The sequence below is a fragment of the Pangasianodon hypophthalmus genome, chromosome 9 (genome assembly GCF_027358585.1).
Source record: "Pangasianodon hypophthalmus isolate fPanHyp1 chromosome 9, fPanHyp1.pri, whole genome shotgun sequence".
Classification (NCBI taxonomy): Eukaryota; Metazoa; Chordata; class Actinopteri; order Siluriformes; family Pangasiidae; genus Pangasianodon; species Pangasianodon hypophthalmus.
In genome coordinates, this window is record NC_069718.1 from 16,542,811 (window position 1) to 16,567,655 (window position 24,845).

At 39.1% G+C, this 24,845-nt stretch overlaps 2 protein-coding genes across 3 annotated transcripts; one reads left to right on the forward strand and one right to left on the reverse strand.

Moving 5' to 3' along the window:
• Window positions 1–7,251: 7,251 nt before the first annotated feature.
• LOC113529470 (zinc finger and SCAN domain-containing protein 12) lies at window positions 7,252–18,881 on the reverse strand. The gene is made up of 4 exons (XM_026918672.3): window positions 18,656–18,881; window positions 17,212–17,890; window positions 15,596–16,131; window positions 7,252–14,581 (listed from the first exon to the last, which is right to left on the reverse strand). Exons 2-4 carry the CDS (start codon window positions 17,883–17,885, stop codon window positions 14,313–14,315), a joined length of 1,479 nt encoding a protein of 492 aa, XP_026774473.3. The 5' UTR covers window positions 17,886–17,890; window positions 18,656–18,881; the 3' UTR covers window positions 7,252–14,312.
• Window positions 18,882–20,536: 1,655 nt separating this feature from the next.
• Window positions 20,537–24,124, forward strand: svip (small VCP interacting protein). 2 transcript variants are annotated; one of them, XM_026918681.3, is made up of 4 exons: window positions 20,537–21,084; window positions 21,853–21,903; window positions 22,394–22,440; window positions 22,864–22,977. In XM_026918681.3, the coding sequence occupies exons 1-4, from the start codon at window positions 21,022–21,024 to the stop codon at window positions 22,943–22,945; spliced, it is 243 nt and encodes an 80-aa protein (XP_026774482.1). In that variant the 5' UTR covers window positions 20,537–21,021; the 3' UTR covers window positions 22,946–22,977. The 2 variants fall into 2 exon arrangements, with proteins under 2 accessions (XP_026774482.1, XP_026774481.1); XM_026918680.3 differs by lacking the exon at window positions 22,394–22,440 and adding an exon at window positions 23,067–24,124 and having other exon boundaries at window positions 20,549–21,084.
• The last annotated feature ends 721 nt before the right edge of the window (window positions 24,125–24,845 follow it).

Sequence of the window (24,845 nt, forward strand, 5' to 3'; positions counted from 1 at the left end):
CCCATGAAGCATAACCCCAAACGTGCAGACATCAGACGCTCAAATGTCCTAATAAATAAATAAATAAATAAATATAAAGGCACACTTTTAATTAATGTGCCTAATATTTGATTTGTTGAATTATGTTTCTGGAATAAATTTGTGCTGCAGATGTACTGCAGTGTGCCTGTGCATTTTGTTTGTTTGTGTGTTATTTTTTAAAATATATATTGGAAGTGGTTTTTTGGATGCAAAAAAATTGACAGCCCCTGCTTTACAGCTCCCCTTTAGTGGTTTGGGGTCAGGTTGGAGTGGATAGGCACGAATTTGTTTGGCTTCACACAGCACTATCAAGCTGAGCCAAGAGCAAATTGGCAGCGCCTCTGAACAACATTACAACTGATATAAATCATCAAAACACAGTTTCCCTTGCTCTGTCTCTATAACTTCAGCTGCTAGACACGTCCACTCTTATATACAATAAAAATGGCATCTCACTGTATACCTACGCTTGGACTTCAACCCACACTGCTGCAGTCAAGAAGGGGGTTTTACCAATGCGGCTTAGATTTCTGATTTGCTGATCAGAAGATGCACGTCACACAGTCTTCTTTTAATGACATGGTTGGGTGGTTTTGACTTATGGGTACGCCATGTAAGGGTACAGCAGGACCTTTCTATATCGAGATAGCGGCAGTATTATCCCCACAGCACAACGCTCATCCACCCAAAATTGACCCTACGCAAAATGCCACAAATCATACACAGGGTCCCGAGTGCCAGAAGGATCTGACACAGGCAGTAAAGGAAATGTACGGGGAAAAAATAAAGCAATTGATAAATGTTCACAGCTCTGCTGACCCCTCAACTGCCTGAGACAAGCTCCTGCTCCAAAGCCAAATGAAACATATAAGAAGAGAAATGAAGTGAAATCAGAAAAGACAGAGTGCCATAAAACAAATATATAATGTATACAACATACAACAAATACGTCCTGCATGTAGACGAGCATTATCAAATAGAGAACAGAGGTCATAAGGGGTATCATCCCCAGTTTCATGCCTGCAGTCTTAAAGCACTCCAGCAACATAATATCTACCATCTTTATCTACCAGATGAGACCATGTGACTGACTGTTTGACAAATACTTCAATCATAATTATAATGGAAATCTAAGGGCAGTTGTTGGGACAGTCAAAAAGTAAGGAATAAAACAACAGAGCATGCTGTTAGAGAAAAATAATCAACGCCAAGTTATTTTTCTTTAACAGTACATCCTGAAGTTGCCAACAATTTTATATTTCTTAATGCATCACACATCATTTGTCTTAATCATTTATATATTAACCAGCAGCTGAGGAACATCTGGGATGCCACAAACCTGACCACCAACATCAAGATCAGGATCTTCCTCACCATTGTAAAGCCTGTGCTACTCTACAGAGCTGAAACATGGAGAACTATTATCGTAACCATGAAAAGAATCCAAACCTTCATCGATACCTGCTGCAGAAGGATCCTTCGGATCCGCTGGCCTGACACCATCAGCAATCAAAAGCTGTGGCAGCGAATGGGACAGCAGCCGGTAGAGGTAGAGATTCTCCAAAGGCGCTGGAGGTAGATTGGCCACACCCTCCGCAAACGTACGTCCAGCATAGTAAGGCAAACCCTCACCTGGAACCCACACGGTAAAAGGAAAGGAGGCCGACCAAGGAACACCTGGCGTCTCGACCTGGAGACAGACATCAAGAGAACGGGACTCACCTGGGGACAACTGGAACAATTGGCCCAGGATTGAAATGCCTGGAGAGATCTCGTTAGCGGCCTATGCCCTGACAGGGGCCACAGGGGATGAATGAATGGGAAAAAAAAATTAATGAGTGAAATATATTAACCATTTAGCATTGTAGAACATCCATGAGACAAATTATTCTTTATTAGTTATTAAATTAGTAAATTAGTTATCCCTAACTTTATAGCAGATACCAACATTTTCCTCAATAGCCTTTTTTTTTTTTGTCTTCTTGAAGTAAATATGACAAAAACACAGCTTGTCATGTTACAGAGCAACCTGAAAGTGCAAACTCATAGGTCCTGAAGACTCTCCTGTGGCAGAAAACCTACTGACTGTTACAAAACACTGACAACCAAGACTCCTTCCATGAAATTAAATAAACGTATCCTTACACAAAACCTCACCATACCAACAATTATAAAGTTTTTTCTTAACAACACATTTTTAATCCGTTTATTATTAACCTTCGATTATGTGGCACATCTGCCATACAAGTCCCAGAGAATTAGCTATTACTACAGAAACAATAAAGTATTAGAACAAGAATGTCTAAAACCGTACAATTAATACTTTCAGTGATGAATCTACTTTTTCAGAGGGAAGAATTTGTGATAATGCTTGCAGACGCCTCTACACAGAAGTTCCTCAGCTTCCGTCTGATGGCACATGAATTGCACAAAACCTCACAGAAAGTTTAATTAACAGGAAATAGTTTTTACAGTATTGCTCCAGTGTTGGAAAATTTGATAAAACTACATGCAATTAGTGTTACAAATGTTGTAGCTTTAGGTTTTCAATTCTTTACTCAGTACAGGGAAATGTGTTGAAATTCTTGTAAGTGGTAATCACACACATGGATAGAGATTAAACTGAAAATCGCTGGAGCATTTCTTAAAGACTCCACTCAGGCTCCACTCAGTTTCAAGACGGCAAAAGTTAATAGACATCCTAAACCACATTAAGAACAAAATTACAGCCATGTTATGCTAATAACTCCACACCCACAATAAAAGTAGGGCTACAATACTGTCTGATTTTTTGTTTTAACAACTTCTTGCGTTACTCCCTTGCCCTGCAATACCCTCTCTCTTCCACCCTGCCTCACATTTACCCCGTTCAGTATTTATTTGTTATCAATTTTATTCTGCATGCAAAGCCATCCTTAAAATGTGCTTTTACAGTCCTTGTTTTTGTGTGCTAATGTGAGTGCTTTATGGTGTCAGGTCAAAAACCCTGAAAATGATGAACAGACAAAATGGAGGTGATTAGCAGGAAAGACAGATACAGAGGCTGGGCAGTGAGTAGACTGAAAAGAGTAAGGTCACACACACACACGCACATACTGTTCAATGTCAGAGGCCGGAGAAAGCATGAGAACACACTAGCACATACATCACCACACTATCATGGCAGACCTTATAAACAGACATGTCATTAGCTTAAATCATGTAGGCATTGCTGCACCAAATGGTCACCCATACCATCATCGCAGAGAGGGGAGGGGGCGTGAAAATAAGGGAAGAGGTGAGAAGGAGAGGGATAGTGCTTTTGAAAGAGAAAAGGACATGATAGAAGCTGTGTCCATAAGTAATCCCATCACATGTAGTATATCTATTTATTGATCTGTAGCCAAGAGCTATATTTACTCTCTCATTCCCTTGTTCTCTAGTTCTATGATGTCCACAATCCTAAATACCATCTGTTTCTCCTCCACATGGCACCTTTTCCGCCTCCTGCTGTCCCCTCGATTACAGAACTGCAAAAGGAGAGGACGTGCTGCTACTCTGCCCTACATTATCACCAAAACATGCACATTTAAACGTTTGGCTCCTGCAGTTTGTTTTGACATGTAGGTCGTATGAATTTTACTGCAGTGGGCTGTTTGTCACTGTGATGATCCTGCCACCTTGTGGTGATAGCACAAAGCTCTACTTTACCTTTAGGCTTCCACACTTCTGTGGTGTTACACTAATGAGGACTCATTGCTTGCGTACTTCAAAGGCTCTAGCTTGGCTATTACAGATCAATTTGTCTGTAATTTGTATTATCAATTTGTCAATGGATATAAATATATCATAAAGTGGAAAGGAATATACATAATTCACTCAGCAACTGCTTTATTCTGGTCAGGGTTGAGGTGGATCCGGAGCCTGTCCAAGGAACAGGCAGAAATTCAACCCGGACAAGACGCCAATCCACACACACTTTATTCACACCTAGGGTAATTTAGAGAAACCAGTCGACCTACCAGGGAGGTGGGAGGAAACTGGAGAACGCAGAGGAAACCTATGAGGAAACTGAGATAACGTGAAACAGACACTAAGGTGAGTTCAGGATCAAGCCGGGGACCCTGGAGCTCTGAGGCAGCAACACTGCCTACTGCACCACTGTGCCGCCTGTAATATAAATAATATCTGGATTAAAATTGCGCCAGACACTACATCTTAATGTTTCTAACTAAGTATATCAATTAAGCACCTGCTGTATTAAAACCTTTAAACATCTGTAAATGTGAATTTGCACATAAAGCTATTCAAAACTTTCTTCTTCTACTAAATGAATACTACATACTGTATATTTCCCTTGCCCTTGGAATTACATTTGCAGCTGGACAGAGCCGTGCTGGAATGCAGAGAAATAATGGGTTGCGGAGTTGCCCCAGAGGCTGTGTGAGACACTCTCACAGCTCCTGAGGCTTCAATCCACCCGAGAGTAACCACGCCAGGTCAGAGAGGACTCTGAGAGACATACATAACTGCAGTGTAATTATCAACACACTTTAAAAATCAATACACGAAGACAGAGAAAGTACCATGGGGTTTAAAGTCAGCAATTTTGGTGTACCTTTGGATGCTACTGCAAGATTGGGAGTTTACTTAACAGACAACGTGATGGACAGGTAATTAGCAATGCCTCCTTATCCTAATTTGCTTGGATGATTTGTTGTTTCTTCCCAAGTCTGAAATATCACAGAGACCAGAGTTTGTCCTCTGACTAGATAGCTGCTGGAATGTAAGGAGGACTTCACCAAATGTTACAAAAAGAGTTGTGACTGAAACTTTAATTATTATTACAATTTTCTAAAAAATATTGATAAATATTCTGTATTCGCAGTAGTGCTCAAGTGGGCATTTAAGACCATTTTTCTGAAAGCAGAGATGACGCTTAAGCAGAGGTGGAAGATCAAATTATATGGTCAGTGATTCTCCAAAGCCTGGCTCCTCTTACAAGCCTCATCTATGTTTAATAAGGAAAAGGATCTCCTTGTCTGTCTGTTAAGTGACACTAATGGAGTAGAGCAGGCACCCTGCTTTAATTCAACAACATTCCCTTGATCATTCACTGATAACATGAATTAATAAAGCACTGGAAGCTTTTCCGCTGCTGAAATATTTACCGCATGATTATATCAGTTTTCCAGGACAACAAAACAATTGGTATAGACACATTAAGTTTGTCTGAGGCCAGATTGTTTTAGAGGCTCATAATGAGCTAAACAGTTCCTTACTAAGCCCTTTCAAGAAGAATGAAAACATTTATGTAAAATTATATTTATGTATAATTATATTCTGTCCCATAAACTAGACAATTGCTTTTAGCTAATAGTAATCGATCAGCACTGCTCACTTCCTCCTCCTGTGCTGATTTATCTACAACCCATATTAAAATATGTAGTTAGGTTCTTCTAAACATCTTCATGACATGTATTATTCAGATAGTGCAGCATCATCAGGAGTTGTAGGAAAAGAAAACAGGCCATAATACAGGGGAGTGGCCTTTAAATTAATGCTTACCCCGACTCTTCCTCAAATCACACCTCTGCCATACAATACATAAAGATTTAATGAATCATATCAGATTGTGCTGATTTAAAAATTGTCATAATGTTTCACGTATTTTGACCAAATCCCTTCTCAGTATTAAGAAACTACAACGCCACAGTGACTCTACATTGCCCATAGGTGAGAATGAGTATGCAAATCAGTCCCAACCAGATTGTATTCCCACCTTGTGCCCTGTGTTTCTGGGCTAGGTATAGGTAACGCAACCACAGCCAGGATAAAGTGGTTACTAAAGAGGAATGCATTAATAAATGAAGCCAAAAAAATAATGTTATTAATTGGCCATTCATTTTTTCGTCAAGGAACAAATCAGATATAAAATGTAATTTTGTCCAATAAATTATTAGTTGATACCACCCTATGTCTAAAACCTTGGACATGTCACTGATGTTGTGGCCCTATACTAAACAGTGTCTCTTAGGCCTAGGTCATAACAAAACAACATCAGAATGTAAGTAGCCATTGGTAGCTAATATGTACATATTAGATTAGATATTAGCGGTCTACATTTCAACTGCTGAGTGCTCAGTTTACTTTTTCCTCTCCTTCCTGTCTCTGTTCGGGATGTATAACGAGGTAGACAACATGTCTGAGATGACTGAGCCCAATCTGATGCAGAATGAGGCATTCATGTTCAAACAGTCTTCTGAGGCATTCATTTCAGTTGTAGATGGCTAAGTCAGTCCCGCAAGCATCAACACAGGACATCCCCTCAGCAGCCATGCTATATATACACACAGTACATACATAGATATTCTCTGTGGTAATGTGTGAAGGACTCTAGAGAGTGCAGTATATATAGCAAGGAACTTTGTGTACTATTCCATAATTACCATAATCCTCAATAATTATTACTGGGTTATGCTGCAGTTACACCATGGATTTCTCTCTTAGCTTTATTAGATAGAATCCATCAAGATATAGTAGTAGCAGTGTGATGAAGGTAAATGTCTGAGGTATTACTTGTAAATTAACACCACACTGGGTGCTTCTATCTTTTCAGTATAATAGTCACAAACTTGTATTAATAGGCCAGTGTCCTAATAATTATAGATGTCCTCAATTAGACAATGCTATAAATAAACAAATCAAACCCAGTAAGCTTAACTCATGAGACACATAAAGAGAAATGCAGTAGAACATTTTCTACATTGAATTGATCATTATTTAATACAACCTACAATCTCATTCAACTTAACTCTCCACGGAAACACACTTCGAAAGTATCCCAGCATGTAGCATTCCTCCAGGCCCTGCTGTCAGCGGAGTCTATAGCTTTTGTTAAAAAAAAAAATGCTATAATTGGTTCTGTTTCTGCAACATGTATTTGACATTCAGAAGCAAAAATGCAAATATGTTTCAACAGATTCAACAAAGCTCCAACTAGTAATGTACTAATCATGAAAAAACTACAGTGAGAGTTCATGACGCCTAACGCAAACTCACACACACACACACACACACACACACACACACACACACACACACACACACACACATGATTGTCTTACTCTCCTTTGACAATGTAGGCATTGACAATTATTAATGTAGCTAATTAATGCTATGTCTACACCTAAAAAAAAGCAGTTTTCTTTGTGGGGAGCAGCCATCTAGCACTGAATGCCTTTTAACAGTATAAACAGCAAGTCCTTGATAAGAGATGTAACTCATGCAGCCATAGTAATATGAAAAAAAAAATCTTTTACTGTCTGTAAAGCCTGTTCCCTCAGCTGTACACAAACATTTATTTTACAGCTAAATTTTCAGTCTGTGTATTTTATTTACCCCATTTCTCCCTTGATTACTTAGTTATACTGAGCACTATGCCAGTGGTGATCAGAACAAAGGCAAGCACTAGTTTAAATGGATACTGTGACATGTCCATGTTGTCACTTAAAAGAGCTACGAGTCACAGAGCTGGCTCTTCTCCGAGACGTCCTACAGGGACCCTCTATTAGGGGCTAATTAGACCAGGTTTATGACAGGGGTCTGACTCATAACATGTCACAGTGATAGGAATAGCTGCATTATGCAACACAGGACCATGTAAGAAGAGACAAGGATGCATAGTGCCAAGTGACAATGCATCAAATGAACTCTTCTGGAGTCTGATGGGTTTGGATTTACATGTAGTGCTATAAAAGTTACAGCTGGAAATCATTCCCACCAAGGCACAATTTTCCTGTTCATTTGTGCAGATAGAGAGCATTTGATCAAAGTTTATAGATTATTTGGCATCTTTAATGATTTCCCCAAACTGAGCCAAGTTGCAAGGAACAGTAGCAAGAAGCAATGGTAGATATTATTCATTCACTCACAGTCAAACTATAAATTTAGACGCAATGCCAAATACATTAAGACATTAAAAAAAAATTCAGCCATACACCATACGGTATGCAAATACAATTTACTGAATTTGTTAGGAATTACAAATTATAGACTTTATAACATGGGTAAAACATTAATATTGCTCTGGTATTATTTGTCTCTATGCTCAGAGTTTGTGCTGAAATAGAGCATGTGAAGCACAATTAAACCAGATGACAGATAAATTCATTACCAGAAAGTTGCGGTCTCGTGCTGTGCCCGGGGTGCAGTCCATGTCGCGCGCGTGGATTAAATATCCTGCACTGTGTGCAGGCTGTGCGGTGTACAGAGCTGTGCGCGTGAAGCCGCTGCAGCTCCATCGCGCGGAGGCTACACGGCTCTCGCGCCTTTCCAGCGGTGCGTGACGTAGACAAGGAAAGCAGTGAGCACAGCTGTACAGCAGTGAGACAGAAACGAGTCCAAAGTTCTGGCAAAGTTGCCTCTTGTCTATTGCGATTTTGTCACGCATGACAGCAGTACCAGTCAGAGAACGAGGACCTATCTGAGGTATGTATGGTTATGATTCAGGAGAGACCTCATTTTAATACAATCTGACTTTGTTGATTTTATTATAGCTGCTTGTTGTAGGGCTTGAAAGTTGCACTTAATCATTAGTAGGTTATAACATGTAGGCTATACCTGTGCTAAGAATAACTTAAAACATAGCATAAAATAGCATAAAACTCCCAGAAGTCCTGTTGTCTATATTTTATAAAATAGTATTCAACCTAAAATAGTCCATGTTGTTCTCAGGGAGGGATTACCAGCCTAGCATATTGGGCATATGCCCAGGAGCCCTGGCCCTACAGGGCCCTCAACAAGCAGAGATTTCAATTTAATTATCATATCAGATGTGTAAAAAAAATGACTGATGATAGGATGGATGCGGACAAGACTAAAATCCCAGAGATACACTGTTCATAATTACACCTTCCCATGTAAAACTAGTCCAAACCAAACCATAACTTAAGATTTTTTGTTTAGTTTGTTTAGAGGATTGTAACATTTTGTTTAGTTTCTCAAAAACATACCACCAAAAGTGCTGGAAATAGGCTACTTGCACTCAGGGCCAGGACACATTTGTTGTAAATTGTCAGCTTCTCGAGTTTTCAGTTTACATCTGTCAGTACTGTTTGTACTTTATAACGCGATCAAAATGAGTGTCTGCCATAAAGAATTTAAGTCTGAATATTGTCAGAGATAAATGAAGAAATATAATAAGCACTGCTGTGTCCCTGTGCACACAGTGTCTTCTGAAATTCAGCAGCTTTTAGCTTTCACAGCTTCCCAGCTCAGCGTAATCTTAGATGATGGTTGAAAACCAAAACCACTGTTGACCCAAATCTGATATGCTATTGAACCAAACATTGAGAAGACTGGAAAAAGAAAGGCACTGGTTAATAACAATAATAACTGTTAACAACTTTGCAAGTATTCTTACATATCTGATCTTCAGGGGCTCTTGCAGACCCCAACTGTAAAATGCCGCAATTATTACTGTAATGAATGAACCGTAAATGCAGGAATCATGTTAAATATAAGGCAGAAGTGTTTGTGCAAGTAGCCAACATGTATCTGCTGCTTATGTCACTCTGGAGTTAGCCAATGAAGACTGTCAAACACAAGTCGAGAACTAACTGATACAGTTTACCCCTGAAATCCTCTCACTCTGAGCTGAGTGTAAAAATATGGGTAAGAATATAGCAGTAAATGAAAGAGTGGCTATACCTCAACATTTAAAACTTTAAATAAGGAAAACATACACATTAACATTCAAACAGTTTTTTTGCTAATATAGCATTTCATTAAACCAGAAATTATTGTGTTGAAAGCAAGTTTATGCTCACATTTGCACAAAAAGAGAGAGAGAGAAAAAAAATAATAAGATGACCTAGGGTATATTTCACAAGCTGTTTTCTGTTTTCTTTTTACTGAGACACAATTTAAACATTTTTTGGCAACAAAATCTACACTACTATTAATTAGAGCTTAATACCAGCACAATTCACTAGATCAAATAAACATTGCCAACTTATATCACTCAAAGCTCATTTCCTTCATTCATTTCCCAATGTGTTTACAAATGTAATCTGGCAACACTGTGCTGTCTGAATGTGATCTGCCTCAGAATACAGGTTTAATGTTTATCTGGTGAAAGTCACCTATCAACAAATATAATATTCTTATTTATCTTATGTTTACCTTCAGTCGTGGTAAAAATGCATCCACCAAAGTGGATTAACCTTCTAAATATTATTTTGGAAGTAAGTGCATGACCAGCAGCTGCTCAAACAAACACAATCAGATGAGCAAGATAACTGCCACAGCTACATTACTGAAACACAGAACTATAGTTTAAAATGTTTAGTGCAGATATGAGATTTTATTTCTCATACAGCAATTATTTCTGTTAAATGACTGAGACGATATAATGCTATATAACTCTATAATGTGGGTTTGTGTATCAGTACGAGTGTTGCCTGAAATCTGACAATCTTTAGCTTTGATCTAAGAATGGGCTGTTACACCGGGGAATTTTTAGCTTAAAACAACAGTTTATTTGCAATTTATTTGTCATGTTAGTTGTAGTATAATAAACTCCCTTTATATTGAACAGTTCCAAAATGGAACAGGCGAGTTTTATTACCTTTGAGTATACAGCGAAGGGAAATATGTATTCAGACTAATTTGTTTTTGTTATCCAATATACTTTCAGTGCATATACCCACTACAAATTTACACACATAATGTCAAATGGTTGTAAATATGTCTTTTGATATTGTACTTATCAATATGAGCAAATAGTATGTTAAACATTCTGCAAACGGTACTGGGGCATCACATGTCATCAAAGGAAACATGAATAGTGTAATGCACCAGGACATATTAGAGGAGAATTTAAGAAGACATTTCAACAACACAACAACCCCAAACATACAGCCAAAAATATCTCAAGACTGCTTTCTAAAGAAGAAGGTGAAGGTGCTTGCATGTCTAGCCAAGACTCCTGACTTATTTATGGAGGATTTTGAAATTGTGAGACCATCAGAGTTCCACATAACTGGGGAATTGAAGACAATTGGCCAAAATTGAACAACAATGCTGCAAAAACCCACTTCTTGAAGCTTTAATTGCCAACAATGGATTTTCAACAAAGTACTAGCATTAATATCCAAAAATGGTAATCCATGGCACACTCCAAATTTAGATTGTTAAAAAGCCTTTATTTAAATGGCTATTTCATAGTAGAGGTATTTATTTAAAAAAAAAAAAAATAGAAATAATGGGCTGCGGACCCGCGCATTTCGGTAGAAATGCCACAAACACAAAACTGCCTCAAATGGGCTCTCACCTAAAACAGATAAATTAGACACACCTGCTCAACCAGAGGTGACTAGTGTCAAAATGCCACTAGGGGGAGTATGTCTAGAGCTGGTCTAAAAGGACACCAATAGATGGTTCCACAATGAGAGAAGATAAATGAATATAAACAGAAACATGTACACAAAAGGTGCAAAAATATCACACATATTTAGTACGATGCATTAGCAAAGTGTATGAATGATTTCAGAGAAAGGGACTAAAATCAATTAAACCAGGAAAATCCACTGCCTTCATCTGTTATGTAAAACACTTCCCTTTGTAATAACAATTTCAAGTGATCTCCACTTCATACATTTTTACCTACTATTTCTAATGCTTCCACTATGAGACTGTCTGGGTTGCCATTATGCGCTACCTGAAAATGTCTCCCCATAGCGTAGTCCATATCAGGTCTATCTGATATCCTGCTACATGTGAAACACTGGGAATACACTGGCCTGTACTGGAAATTCACTGTCTGTATCTCAACTACGTCTAAGGCGTTGAAATTGTCCAAAAGGGATATTGCCCTTTAGCCATTTCAGATGGAAACTATCAGCTTTTAGTAGGGTGTTTTGTATCCATTGGCTTACAGTAGTACGCAGACAACCTCCCTCTCCCTCTCCCTTTGAAATCATCAAGCCTAAAAAACTAATTTTGCTTTGTGTATAATCAACACTTCACATTTCTATTATTGTTGTTAATGTGGTCAAAAAAGAAGCAATTCATCCTTAGTGCCTGTTCAAAAACATAAGCTGTTGTCTATGTACTGCCCCCACCATAACATTTTTCTAGTATACACAGATTGGTAAACATAATCATTCTCCCATAAACCAAGAAATAAATTAGCATAATTTGGTGCATAGCATGCTCTCATCACTGTGCCATGTACCTGAATGTAAAGTTGATCCTGAAAGAGAAACACATTGTTTTTTAAATGTCCACTCTGTTAACTGAAGAATGAATTCAGCAGGAGGATAAGCTTCCTAAGTGTTTCCTAAGGAGGATAAGTGGTCTACTGTTCAAACAATACTGAAGAGCCTGTAGTCCTTGTGGATTATTGATGTTTCTATATAAAAACTATATTTAAAAACATATTTTGTAGAAAAAATATTTAGTAGAAAATATTTCTACTATGAAATAGCCATTTAAATAAAGGCTTTTTTTTAAACAATCTAAATTGGAAGTGTGCCTTGGATTACCTTTTTTGGATTACAATTTTTTTACAATGACTTTTTGTTTATAATTTAAACAGCCTGGACAGATTTCTTGGTACCGCTAAAAATTATTATAAATCATTGCATTCTAATCATGTTTCAAACTAATTGTTTAACCGTAATTAGAGTCACAGGTGTCTTTAATCTTTGTAACAGCCAATTACCGTATTTAAAGAGAGAAAATATGCCACTGTCTAGGTTGGTATCGTTGTGTGCACCACACTGAACATGGACCAGAGAAAGCAAAGGAGAGAGTTGTCTGAAGAGCAAAGAAAGAAAACTGTAGATAGCCTCTTAAAGGTAAAGGCTACAAGACCATCTCCAAGCAGTTTGATGTTCCTGTGACTACAGTTGCAAATATTATTAAAAAGTATAAGGTCCATGGGATTGTAGCCAACCTCCCAGGACGTGGCTGCAAGAAGAAATGCAACCCCAGGTTGATAAGAAGGATTGTGTGGATGGTAGACAAAAAGCCAAGGAAAAAATCCAAAGCCATTCAAGCTGAACTCCAAGGTCTAGGTAGGTCACTATCTGATCACACCATCCGTCACATTTTAAACAACAATGGGCTCCATGGAAGAAGACCCACGAGAACACCATTATTGAAAGAAAAACATAAAAAAAAATCCAGACTGGACTTTGCTAAAATGCATGTTGAGAAGCGACAAAGTTTCTGGGAGAATGTCCTTTGGACTGACGAAACAAAACTAGAGCTTTTTGACAAGTCAAACCAGCTGTATGTTCACAGACAGAAAAACGAAGCTTTCAAAGAAAAGAACACCATACCTACTGTGAAGCATGGAGGGGGCTCAGTCATGTTTTGGGGCTGCTTTGCTGCGTCTAGCACAGGGGGCCATGTATCTGTGCAGAGCACAATGAAAGCTCAAGACTGTCAAGGCATCCTGGAGAGAAACATACTGCCCAGTGTCAGAAAGCTCTCCCTCAGTCGCAGGTCATGGGTCCTCCAACAGGATAATGACCCAAAACACACAGCTAAAAGCACTCGAGAATGGCTGGAAAAAAAAAAAAAAAAACATTGGACTATTCTTAAATGGCCCTCTATGAGCCCTGATCTTAATCCTATTGAACATCTGTTGAAAAATCTGAAAGATGCAGGGTGCAGAAGGCACCCTTCAAACGTCAGGCAGTTAGAGCAGTTTGCTCAGGAAGAGTGGGCCAAAATATCTGTTACCCGATGCAGATGTCTCCTTGTAAACTACCGCGATTGCTTGTTGGCAGTGATTGCTGCTAAAGGTGGTGCAACAAAATATTAAGTTAAGGGTACCATCTTTTTTGTCCATGTCATTTTCATTTGGTTCATTATATAAAATATTCAGTTTAATCAAAAATCAAAAGTAATGTCTGATTTGTGTTTAACATGGAATTAACAGTGATTGATGCCATTAACGTTTGTCAATTAGAAGTTATCTCAGAGATAGTTGTGGGTTCTTCTTTTTCATGGAAGGGTACCAAATTTGTCCACGTCTGTACTTGTTTGATTTTCTTTTACAGTTAAAAGACATTATGTGTGTAAATTTGAAGTGGATACATGCACTGGAAGTTTATTAAATAACAAAAACAAAAGTGTCCAAATACTTATTTCCCCTCACTGTATCTGTGAAAAGAGAGGTCTTGAATGTCACTGGCAGCATAAAAAAACCTCAGTATAAATAAACTGTGTATTGTACCACTTTTGCTTGTAAACTGCATGGCTCATTCAGGAGTCTGTGTTTCATCTATAGGGTGTGTTCACAAGTATTTGCTGGGATGCATTTTCTTCTGATGCTGATGCAGGTTGTCTTTAATCTTAAAAGCTCTGCCACAGTCGGAGCACATGTAAGGCCTTGCTTCCGAGTGGACAACCACGTGTTTGGCAAGCGTGCGGCTGTGGCTGAAGCCTTTCCGGCACACTGGGCACTGGAAGGGTCTCTCGCCGGTGTGGATGTTGCGGTGCTCCTGTAGTCCTCGCTCCTGAGCAAACGCAGAGCCGCAGTCAGAGCAGATATGGGGGCGCTCGCCTGCCAAGAGTAGCCAAGAGAAGCCAACAGTTAGAATGCTGACAGTGTCTAGAATAGTACAGCATTTATTATGGGGTTTATTTTGGACAGTCTGAAAAGTCATACTGAGAGCAGAATTGTGGCTCCATGGAATTTCAAAAACACTCAAGGAATAAAGAGAGGTATGTCTCGCTGCACTGCACAATCCCAGGCTGAACTCTAAATGAGTGGTCAGTAATATGCATTAACACCTACTTTAAAGAAAACTACTTTCTACCAAATTCACATGGAAATGTTTTTATTTAGATTATTTTCTAACTTTGTTTTGGCGTCTGTCTGCAAAGATCACGTCGTGTAAGCAGGAAGTTTAACAAAAACACCTGTAAATGCAGTCAGTCTGTCTAAAATCTCTAAACCCTCGCTAGCTAAGCGCTTTTCTCATGATTTGATTGAGTTTTTGGCTAGGTTGCCATAGCGAAACAGACATAAGTCTAATCAATTCATTTTGTGATCAGATACAAGTTGACCGTCATCTTAACATTAACATATCAATAAGATTTAAATAGCTTTGACTAAAATACAAAATTTCTTCTATTTGTACTAGATATGGGAAATCTTGGGAAATTGGTGCTCCTTTTAGATGATGGAGAGAGTGAACTAAGGCTGAAAAAACTGTGCATAACAGATAGGTTACAGTCAGGTTTACCTGCTAAAATGAGGCCATGTGTATAGATACAATGTGTGTCATTCAGGAGAACTTTCTAGCTGCCACATGGCCATGGATGGCACATGATACACACTTACAGTTTAATTTCAGATATAGTATGCATCTGTGAAATGGAGTAAAATGTAAAGGAAAAATCTGTGCACATGGCTCAGATCTGGTAATTTTTTTTAATCACATATTTAACCAGCCCAATATTGCCTGGCATTTACACATAATGTATATGAATTTCAATGTAACACTTTAGCAATATCATACAAATCTATTGCCATTAATATCATCTTCAAAAGATTTAGACATCTCCAGCATACCTGTGTGTGTGCGCTGGTGGCAGCGGAGGTTGAATCGGTCTCTGAAAGCCTTGTTGCACTCAGGACAGTGCAACATTTTCCGATGTACGCGTAGGTGGTTTGTTAACTGGGAGAGGGAGGGGAAGCGCAGATCGCAGTGTTGGCACCCCAGACTCTGCCCAGGAGTACATATGTGCTTTCTTAGGTAGTCAAACCTCTTGAACTTGCTACCACAGTCTGGACAATCAAGTATGCGTTTTAATTTTGTTCCTGTGGTTATGTTCCCATTCTTATTAGCTCGCCTTGGTGAAGACTTAATCGATTCACCACTATAGCAGGGTCCATGAAGCAAAAGTTGAGAATCATTTCGAATGGATGGTGTGTCTTCAGCATTTAGGACTGGCTTTATGTCAACCGCTGATGGGGAAAGCATAGCTTCCGAAAACTCTTCCTCTTCAAAATGCTCATCTCCAACAGTAACTTCCAGGCTGTGGCTATCAGATGGGAAGACTGGCTCTGGGTCCAGCTTCTTCAGCTCATTTGAGCTGATATAATCCCTGAAATGGATTTAGGTCAAATGTCAAGGACAATTAGGTTTGAATACATCTCCACCTTCACCCTAGATACACAGCGACACGCAGCCACATGCGGCAACACACTACTTTTCCAATGGATCCAGAACTACCTATACCCCAGTCAAGTACATGTGTCTGTTTCCCACAACATAAGGGTACCTGTGAAAGTACGCAGGGTTTTCTACAAGTTATGGGATGATGACTCCTAAAGGGTATGAATAGCTGACTAGTGCAGTACACATGTAAGCACCTAAATAATTAATAAAAATATTAAAACAAATATCAAAAATAAGCATATAGCTTATTTTAGGTTAATATACTGTATGTGTTTTAAGTAAATACTTTACAGGGGTCTTACTGAGCATGTGACACAATGAGTTTGTAAGTCTGCAAGCATACCCAAATGAATCTGGTGTGCCAATACTTCAATCTTACCGAAAGCTGTGACCAAAATACAACGAGTCTCTAATTTTCATTGGCTAAATCTCAAATTGCATTATGTTATGTTATGTATATTATGCTACACCCTGTGTAATGACGATATGTTGTGAATGAAGATCGCAAATTTTATACGGGCAAGAAATGAAAAAGCTAAATATCAGCAACAAGAAGACAGTAATGTAGGTCAATAAATTAAACCAAACCTGATACATGACATTTGACATTGCCTCTAAATACACCAGAAAACCAGACATTTAAGCAGAGAAATAAGCTTTAGCAGACTAGTCACTATTCACTTTATAGTCACTTTAGTCACTATCTTACTGCTGTGCTGTACTGCCCTGTAATGACATTTAATATAGAGGTTGTCTGACCAATGTTATGACTTGTGACTTTTCCTTGACGACTGCGTTTCCCTAATCAACGCTCTACATCATATTTAGCCCCACCCATACATCTCTGTTCAGTATGATTGATATCATGGTAAGAAGAATAAACAAGTTGAGCACAGGCAGTGAATTACGGGACAGGTTACATGGCAATGGAAACAAAAGGGCTTTGTTAACATACCATGCTGTAGCACACTGTCTGATGGGAGACTGCTCATAGACAGTGTCTTACCTTGAATAGCCATGGTCAGTATGTGCATCATCATGTTGTCTCTCCCCGTGTTTGCTCCATTCAGCCCTGTTATCTTCCAGGAAAGATGCCGCTATGATGGCAGCCTCCTCCATGTTCCGCGGCTGCTCTTCGCTTGTCTTCTCAATCGCATCTGGTGGGAGAAGGGAGAGGAATTTCTGCAGGGCCACTTTTCTCACCACTTCCTCAGAGCTGCACTTTTCAGGCTGGAGCCACTTCTTTGCTGCTTCCTCCACCCCGACTTTCAGCTCTCGCACCCCCTTATGAGGATCATACTGGACCTTGTTAAAGTCGCTCCACCGCTGATACTCCAAGGAACATGCCTGTTTCCTCACATCTGACTTTACAGCTTCATAACTCAGCTCATGATCATCCTCATCTGATGTCTTCACACAGAGGAGCTGGGCCAGCCTCGAACCCCACTGCCTCTTTGGGAGTTTGCTGTCATCCAGAGCCCGTTCAAAGACAGACAGGGAAAGCTCCAGATCGTCCCCGGTCAAGTCCAGCTGTGGCAGAGGCAGCTGCTGTGGGCTCGCATTGTCTGGATGTAAAAGCTGAGCAAGAAACTGTGCCTGGATCTCTCCCTGAAGGGCTACAGCTCTCTGCAGCTGAACATGGAGGTCCAGGAGAGAGCGCAAACACCGGATCACATCCATAGACTCTGCATTCAGATCCAGAGAAAGACAAAATGAAATGAACATACCAGAATGAATGTGCATAATGAATAGATTCAACTTCCATTCTTAAAAGTGAGGTGATACAATCTGCCATATAGGAAATGAAACAGGACACTTGACATATCTGGTTTGGGGACATTTTAATATTCTTAACATGATTTTAATGTACCAAAACAACAACAGGAACACCAAAAGCCTACTGTTTAAAGACAAAGTAATCAAAAGACAAAATTATTTTAGGTTATATATTTTCTTCTGCATAAACACATGTTATGAGGGAACAATTTAAAGTGGTACAATGTGCTAAAACAAACAGAAATACTAAAATCTCTCAAACTTTAGCACTTATAATATGTCTACTGCTATATTTATGTTAATCGTTAGCTTATGTCTGTGTGTAGTTTACTTTATATTAACTTTATGTAAGAGTAAACTGTGTTTATGAGCAATAAATCGTAAGAAAGTTTAGCTTTTCTAGGTTGTTGTTGTTTTAACACATTAAGCCATGTAAAATTATTGCCTGTTCCTGTTTGAAAGCGAGTAACGTTAAAAAAACTGTTCTGTCTTTCCATTTTGTTCTTTTGCCAGTAATTTTTATTTTGTGTTAAAGATAAGTTAAGTTTTTTGAGAGAGTTTGTGTTCCCATATCAGTGTTTTTGGTGCATTAAGCAAAAGGCAAGGCATGACATGAATGACAGAATCTCTTTTGCTAAAGCTAATCTATAGTAATATAACTGAAGTCTACCTACCACAGTCCAAAAGCCCAAAGCAGCGAGAATTAATCTGCAAACAACACCAGCTGTATGCACAAACCTCTGTCAGTTATACTCGAGTATATCTGTTATGTTAGCAACGCTCCAGTCAGGTACCATGTATTAGCTTTGTCTAAGAACCAGACAGCGCCAATGCCAGCCCCTCTTCCTTTTCTTCTTCTTCTTCTTCTTCTTCTTCGTCGCCGTCGTCTTCTTCTTCTTCTGTTTTTCTCTTTTGCGATTCCAAGCTCTTATCGCCACCCAGTGACCAACTTGTGAACTACATGGACTAAAACACGTGAACGCCTCTGCTAGGACTCCTAAATCCTAGTGTAAGTGAAAGATTTCTGAAGAGATGCCCATTTGTCTATAATTTGTTGCATATTTCTTTAGATGTATATAACACTGACGTTTACTCCTTTTATTTTCACCAACTGGAGAGCCACGGACACTGAAGGTTTTTCTCTGAGTAGATATTTTATCGACACCAATGCTGTGATGTGTAGATATTTTCATCAAACTTTACAAAAAGACTTCTAACTTCATTATCAGTGACCCCTCATTTCACTCATCTGATAGTTCACCAATCTAGTGATCAGAGCCAGGTGCATGCTGGAAAAAGAGCTCTGTATAAAATAACAGGAAGTTGCACTTTACAGACTTTATAAAGACTGGTAAGCTGGCAGAACCCAAGAAGTCGAACTACAAAAGCCAAACAGGGCGAACTAAACTTTACAGAAACCCTTGATATACCAAAACATTCCTAACCCAAATAACCCCAGGCCTTAAAGCTAACACAAGTATTGAAAACAACCCCATCTGCAGTGCTCAACAGTAAATCAGCTTAAAGTTCCTTAGACTCATATGCAAACTGAGTTCAAACGTCATCGCCCTTTACATAGCCACAGCAGTATTTTAGTTGCAGACTGAACACCCAGGAGCAGTGGGTAGTGTTCCTGAGAATGGGTTACTGTCTGTGTGAAGTTTCTGGGCATGTTCTCCCTGTGTCAGTGTCATCAGTGGTTTCCTCTGGGTTCTCCAGGTTCCTCACAAAAAGCATGCTGTAGATTCATTCATTCATTCACCTTTCATTCAGTAACCACTTTATCCTGGCCAGGGTCATGGTGTATCTGGAGCCAATTGCAGAAAAACGCTGAGGGGAAGACGAAAGCATTCACTGGGTGTTTTGCTGCCTTGTGGCCAGTGTTCCCAAGATAGGCTCTTGATCCACCATGACCCTGACCAGCATTAAGCAATTGCTAAAGATGAATGCATGCATGAATGAATGAATGAATGAATGTATACCATTCATCCAAGGTTCTTCAACAAGTGCCAAACGTCTTCAGGATTATAATACACTACAAATATGTATAACACACGCCAAACCTTTTATATACGGATTATAACACCACCCAAACCTTTTCAGCATTATAACACATTCATAGACATTGAGACTGACCTGAATGACTGAAAACATTTTATTAAAAAAGTTTAAAAACCTCAGTTTTAGATCAGTTCCACTAAGAATATATTTAATCTTATCAGTTCCACTAAGAATATATATTCCTTGTGTCTGAATTAATTCCTTGTCTGAATACTCACTACTCCCGACAAACGGCGAAGTGCATTGTGGGTATTCCGTAACTAGGCTACCCTGGGAATCTAGGGTACATCATTTGATCACTAACCCTATGTAGTGCATAGTGGCATTTCATGAGTGTATTGGATACTCCTTACTTGGCTTGACATGGCTACGAAAAGCTAAAACTCTCAGAATAGGTTTCGGTTTGAGAAACCCAGGGTGTGTTTACTTTTTAAACCTGCTGTGCTCTTCCATGCCGCTGTGTGGCGCTGCTGAGTAACAGGCCAGAGGCGCTCTCCCCTCCTGCTATAACGGACCCCGCAGTAAAACCTCTAACATCCTGACAGCTGATCATCATACTGTAGCCTGCTTAACACTGGCTTTAAAATTCAACAATATCATACATTAAATATGTACTAAACAAGGTCGGATACTATTTTTCCAAATGTCGGAGCGTATGAAGAAGAGGTCTGGTTGGAATTCATTGGATTTTTAGTTCCTTAGTGCTATTTTAGTATGTAATAGCTGCAGCTAGCGGGCATTTGTTTACATTAGCTAACCCAGTCGCTACATAGAGTTAGCGAGCTAGCATTCCTAGCGTTTTCACAGTTTTGTACATTTATTTTTCGCACAACCGAATTGTTTTCAGTGACAGTCGCGCATTGCTATAGTTGCTATTGAGCTACGGTGTTTAGCTAAGTGTTGGCATTAATCTTGGTGGCTGTTGAAAACTTTTGCGGACTGTTTGGCGCTGGGTTGGGGATCTGCTGCCGTGTGCAGTATGGGGATGTGTCTGCCCTGCCTGGGTGGAGCTGCGGACGACGTCGTAGTAACTCCCGATCCGGTAAGTACATCACGATTCATATACATACCATTTATGTTACAATATGTATGTTTTTATATCCCTTTTTTACACGCAGTTAAAGGTCTTACATTGTTTATTTTCTGTCAGCATGCCTTTTGTTTTACTGCTTAGTATGGCCATCATCTTACACCTGTCCTAATCAGTGTGTTTGAAGTGCTCCTGAAATCAAACTTTTTTTTTTTGAATATTTATTTATTTATTTTAACCTGTCTCGTAGTGTTATGGACACCAATATGGCAGTATATCTATAAATAAAAATAGTTTTAGAGAATTTAATTTTATAATTCGTTACTTCTGGGAAAACATTCAATTTTTTCATGACCTTGTCTTGTGTTCGTCCAATGAAATGCTCTCTAGAACATATAAGTCCCACCCCTGGGGGCGGGTCTTGCTCTACAGTAGCAGTTCATTAGCAATAAATATGACAGAATGAGTGGGAAATAATTCAGTTAATTCAGTGGGAAATAATTACAAGTAGGTAGTTTGGACCACATGTGGCATAGGATTGGTCAGTGGGCGCATTCATGCCAGTCATGTGAATTTGTCGCAGTACTGCATCATAACCTAATTTGCATAGAATTGAGAAAATGTGGGTAGGATGGCATCTGGTCCAAACAGGATCTGTGTGCGAAAATCTGGTCAAATCTATTTGATGATGCCCACACACCCACCGTCACTCCATGCAATACCCCGACAGCAAGTCTGTAATAATAATGCATCTTCACACGCATTTCTTTTTATTTGCAGGAAACAAAAAGGCGACAGCTGGCAGAAGCTGCAGAGAAGCGACAGAAAGAGGTAATGGCCTTATTCCTAATTCATTTTATAACATGAACTTGCAAAGCAGATTTACTTTCAGTTCTGACACTAGTTATAAACAACAGAGAGGATGTTTATTGTTCTTTATAAGGCTGGTGTAACTCCTGCTGTTTCTCTCGGACTCTTTTCATTTTCAGTGCATTTCTTTTTTCGATTTCGAGCTTCTGGGCTGTTTCTGTTGATTCTCAAAATGCGTCGCTCACACTTACTCATTAAAAAACCATCCAGTCCCTCTGACATGTCGTTTCATCTGGGCACATTACTGGTCATATGATCATGCTTAGTGAATGTGTTATAAGAAAGATGGAGGATCAAACCTGCACCATAATTTCCGTCTTTCCCATTTGATCATTATTCAAAGATAAAAAAAAAAAAACAAGTCATATCAGGTTATTCCATCTATCACATTTTATCAGAAGGCTTGAAATTGATTTTGGATTGCCCCTCATATACATTGTGGGCCCTTTAGAGATTTTCATCAGCGCTCTCCGCTCGTCGAGCCGCTAAAGCGGCACGGTAAGTAGAGTACCATTTTTTTCATCTCTACACTTTGCCCTCTGTGCATACAGGCAGCGTCACATTGCTGTGTTTTTCTATAGCGGCTGATTTGAAGTAAACAAGACTGATGATAACAGTGCAACTGCTTTTAACCACACAGGTTTCTCGAATGTTTCTTGGGCACAAAACGAATGCTCACTTTCATTCCCCATGTCATCCCACGTTCTCAGCATGCCTGTGATAAGCACAGTACGCTCAAGTACCAGCTTATATAACATGATACTTTACCCTTCTTTATTTATAAAGTGCAGTTGTATACATAGTACACAGAATTTTTTTTTTTAAGAAAACGTTTTATTGTTTTTAATCCAAACTATAGCCTGAGGTGTCTCACTAAGCAAGATTGTATGAATGGCCTAGCTTTGGTTTTTCTGAATTTAGAGCACACAGAGAGGCATCAAGAACCCAGAAGCAGTGGAAAAGAAAAAGAAGAAGCAAGAGGAGATGGAAAAGCAGGCGATGAGCACATCACCATCTGGAAGCGGAGGACTTAGGGTAAATCTCGTATGAAACCACATTAAACCTTGACCAGCTGTGTAGTTTAGCCTCATTTGCTTATTCCGTCTGTTTATTCTCTCTCTTAGTGGCAGGTTGGCTAGCACAAGATGAAGAGAAGACAACCGGTGTCAACTCTGAGGCTCAGCCCGCATGAGCAGTGTTAACCATCCAAATGAGAAGGCTGTATTTTTTTCTTTCTTGAAATCTAAGCTTTTTGGGTCGGTGTTTGTAGCATATAGACATTTTGCCAAGCTTCCTGCAAAGGACATCTGATAGGATGGAGCTCTTTGGAGGTCACGCTTACTTTATCATGCTGAGATGCAATGTGCCAACCAGCGGAACACAGACATCACCAAAGCAGCAGTGTGTCTTTTAATACACTTGTTTATGCATCACTACTGAGAGACATGGCAAGTTGACAAATCATCCGACAGGATGCTAATGAAGAAGGGTCCTTTATTTTTTAAATAGTATAAACGGTTGAGAGGAATGCAACACTAGTACACATTTATATCACATTTTGTAATGGATTGATGTAAGGCATTTGGCACATTCTGTTAGCCACACTCATATATTTTAGAGTTAAGTTATACTTTGCTACGTTTTGGTTTGAGGACTATAGTGCAATATAATTATTTGTTCTGTCAGGATTGAACAGAATGTTGAAGCTAAGAATGAATACTCATCTATTTGATATTTACCATTACAAACCCATCTACAGAACAATATTAGTAATGAATGTTCTTGTTTTATTATACCGGTGGTAAACGAAGGTCACTGGTTATTCTTGTGTTGTGTTGATTTACTCAGATGTAGGGCAGCATATTATGACCCAACAGCCATAATAGTGTCAGTTCCCTAGTGTGTGAAATAAGGCAGTGTCATAGTTTAGCTCGCTCAGCTATAGTGCTCCTCTCATGTGTAACCGTCTTACTGTGTCATTGAAAGCCAGGCAGAGAACTGAGCTGTAGTTTTTCTATTAACATGAGATTTTTAAAGAAAGGCTTATAAAATATCTTTACTACCAAAGCTCAATGTGCTTGCCGTTTTTCCCCAAACCCTGAAATCCCAGCCCTCACCATCTGAAGGGTATAAGGCCCCTGTGTTAGTTTAATGGGCTTGAATAAATCTTCATTTCATCCGATTCTGATTTTTTTTGTTTGATAATTCTGTACAGACACACACATAGACTAGAAACACAGTAGAAAATTACTCAAGTTAGGAAAATTACTTGAATAATTACTTTACAAATTATTTTTTTATATGTCTGCAATTGACACACCTAATCTGAAAATGTTTTATATCTGAGGAATGCCTTTTTGAACAATTCTGTTAACTACCCAAGTGAGCTATGCTGAAGTGAACACCACCTCGATTATCAATGGTATTTAAAGAAAAGTAACTTTAACTGGCTAGCTAACTTAGCCAAATGCTGTTGGGATTTCAGTAGATTTCAGCCGCACTTAGATACATTTAACATAACAGGCAATCAGTACTGAACATGGAAATGATATTTTAAGTGTTATACAGAGATTTCATACTGTAAAACATCAAAAGATCTGCCTAGCTAGCTCAGTCAGCTAGCTAATGGCTTAGCCTGTACATGCTTTTGTAGGCTGGATGTTAAGCTGCGAAATTTCTACGGGATCTGGCTTGCATAATTTGCAGATCATTATCATGTTATTTCCTTTGAAGCACCTAAAACTGAATCTACACTATATGGCCAAAAGGTTGTGGACACCTGACCATCACACCTATATGTGGTTCTTCCTCGAACTATTGCAACAACGTTGGAAGCACACAGTTGTATAGCACAACAACGCTCTGAAATCTAGTGGAAAGTCCTCCCAGAAGAGTGGAGGTTA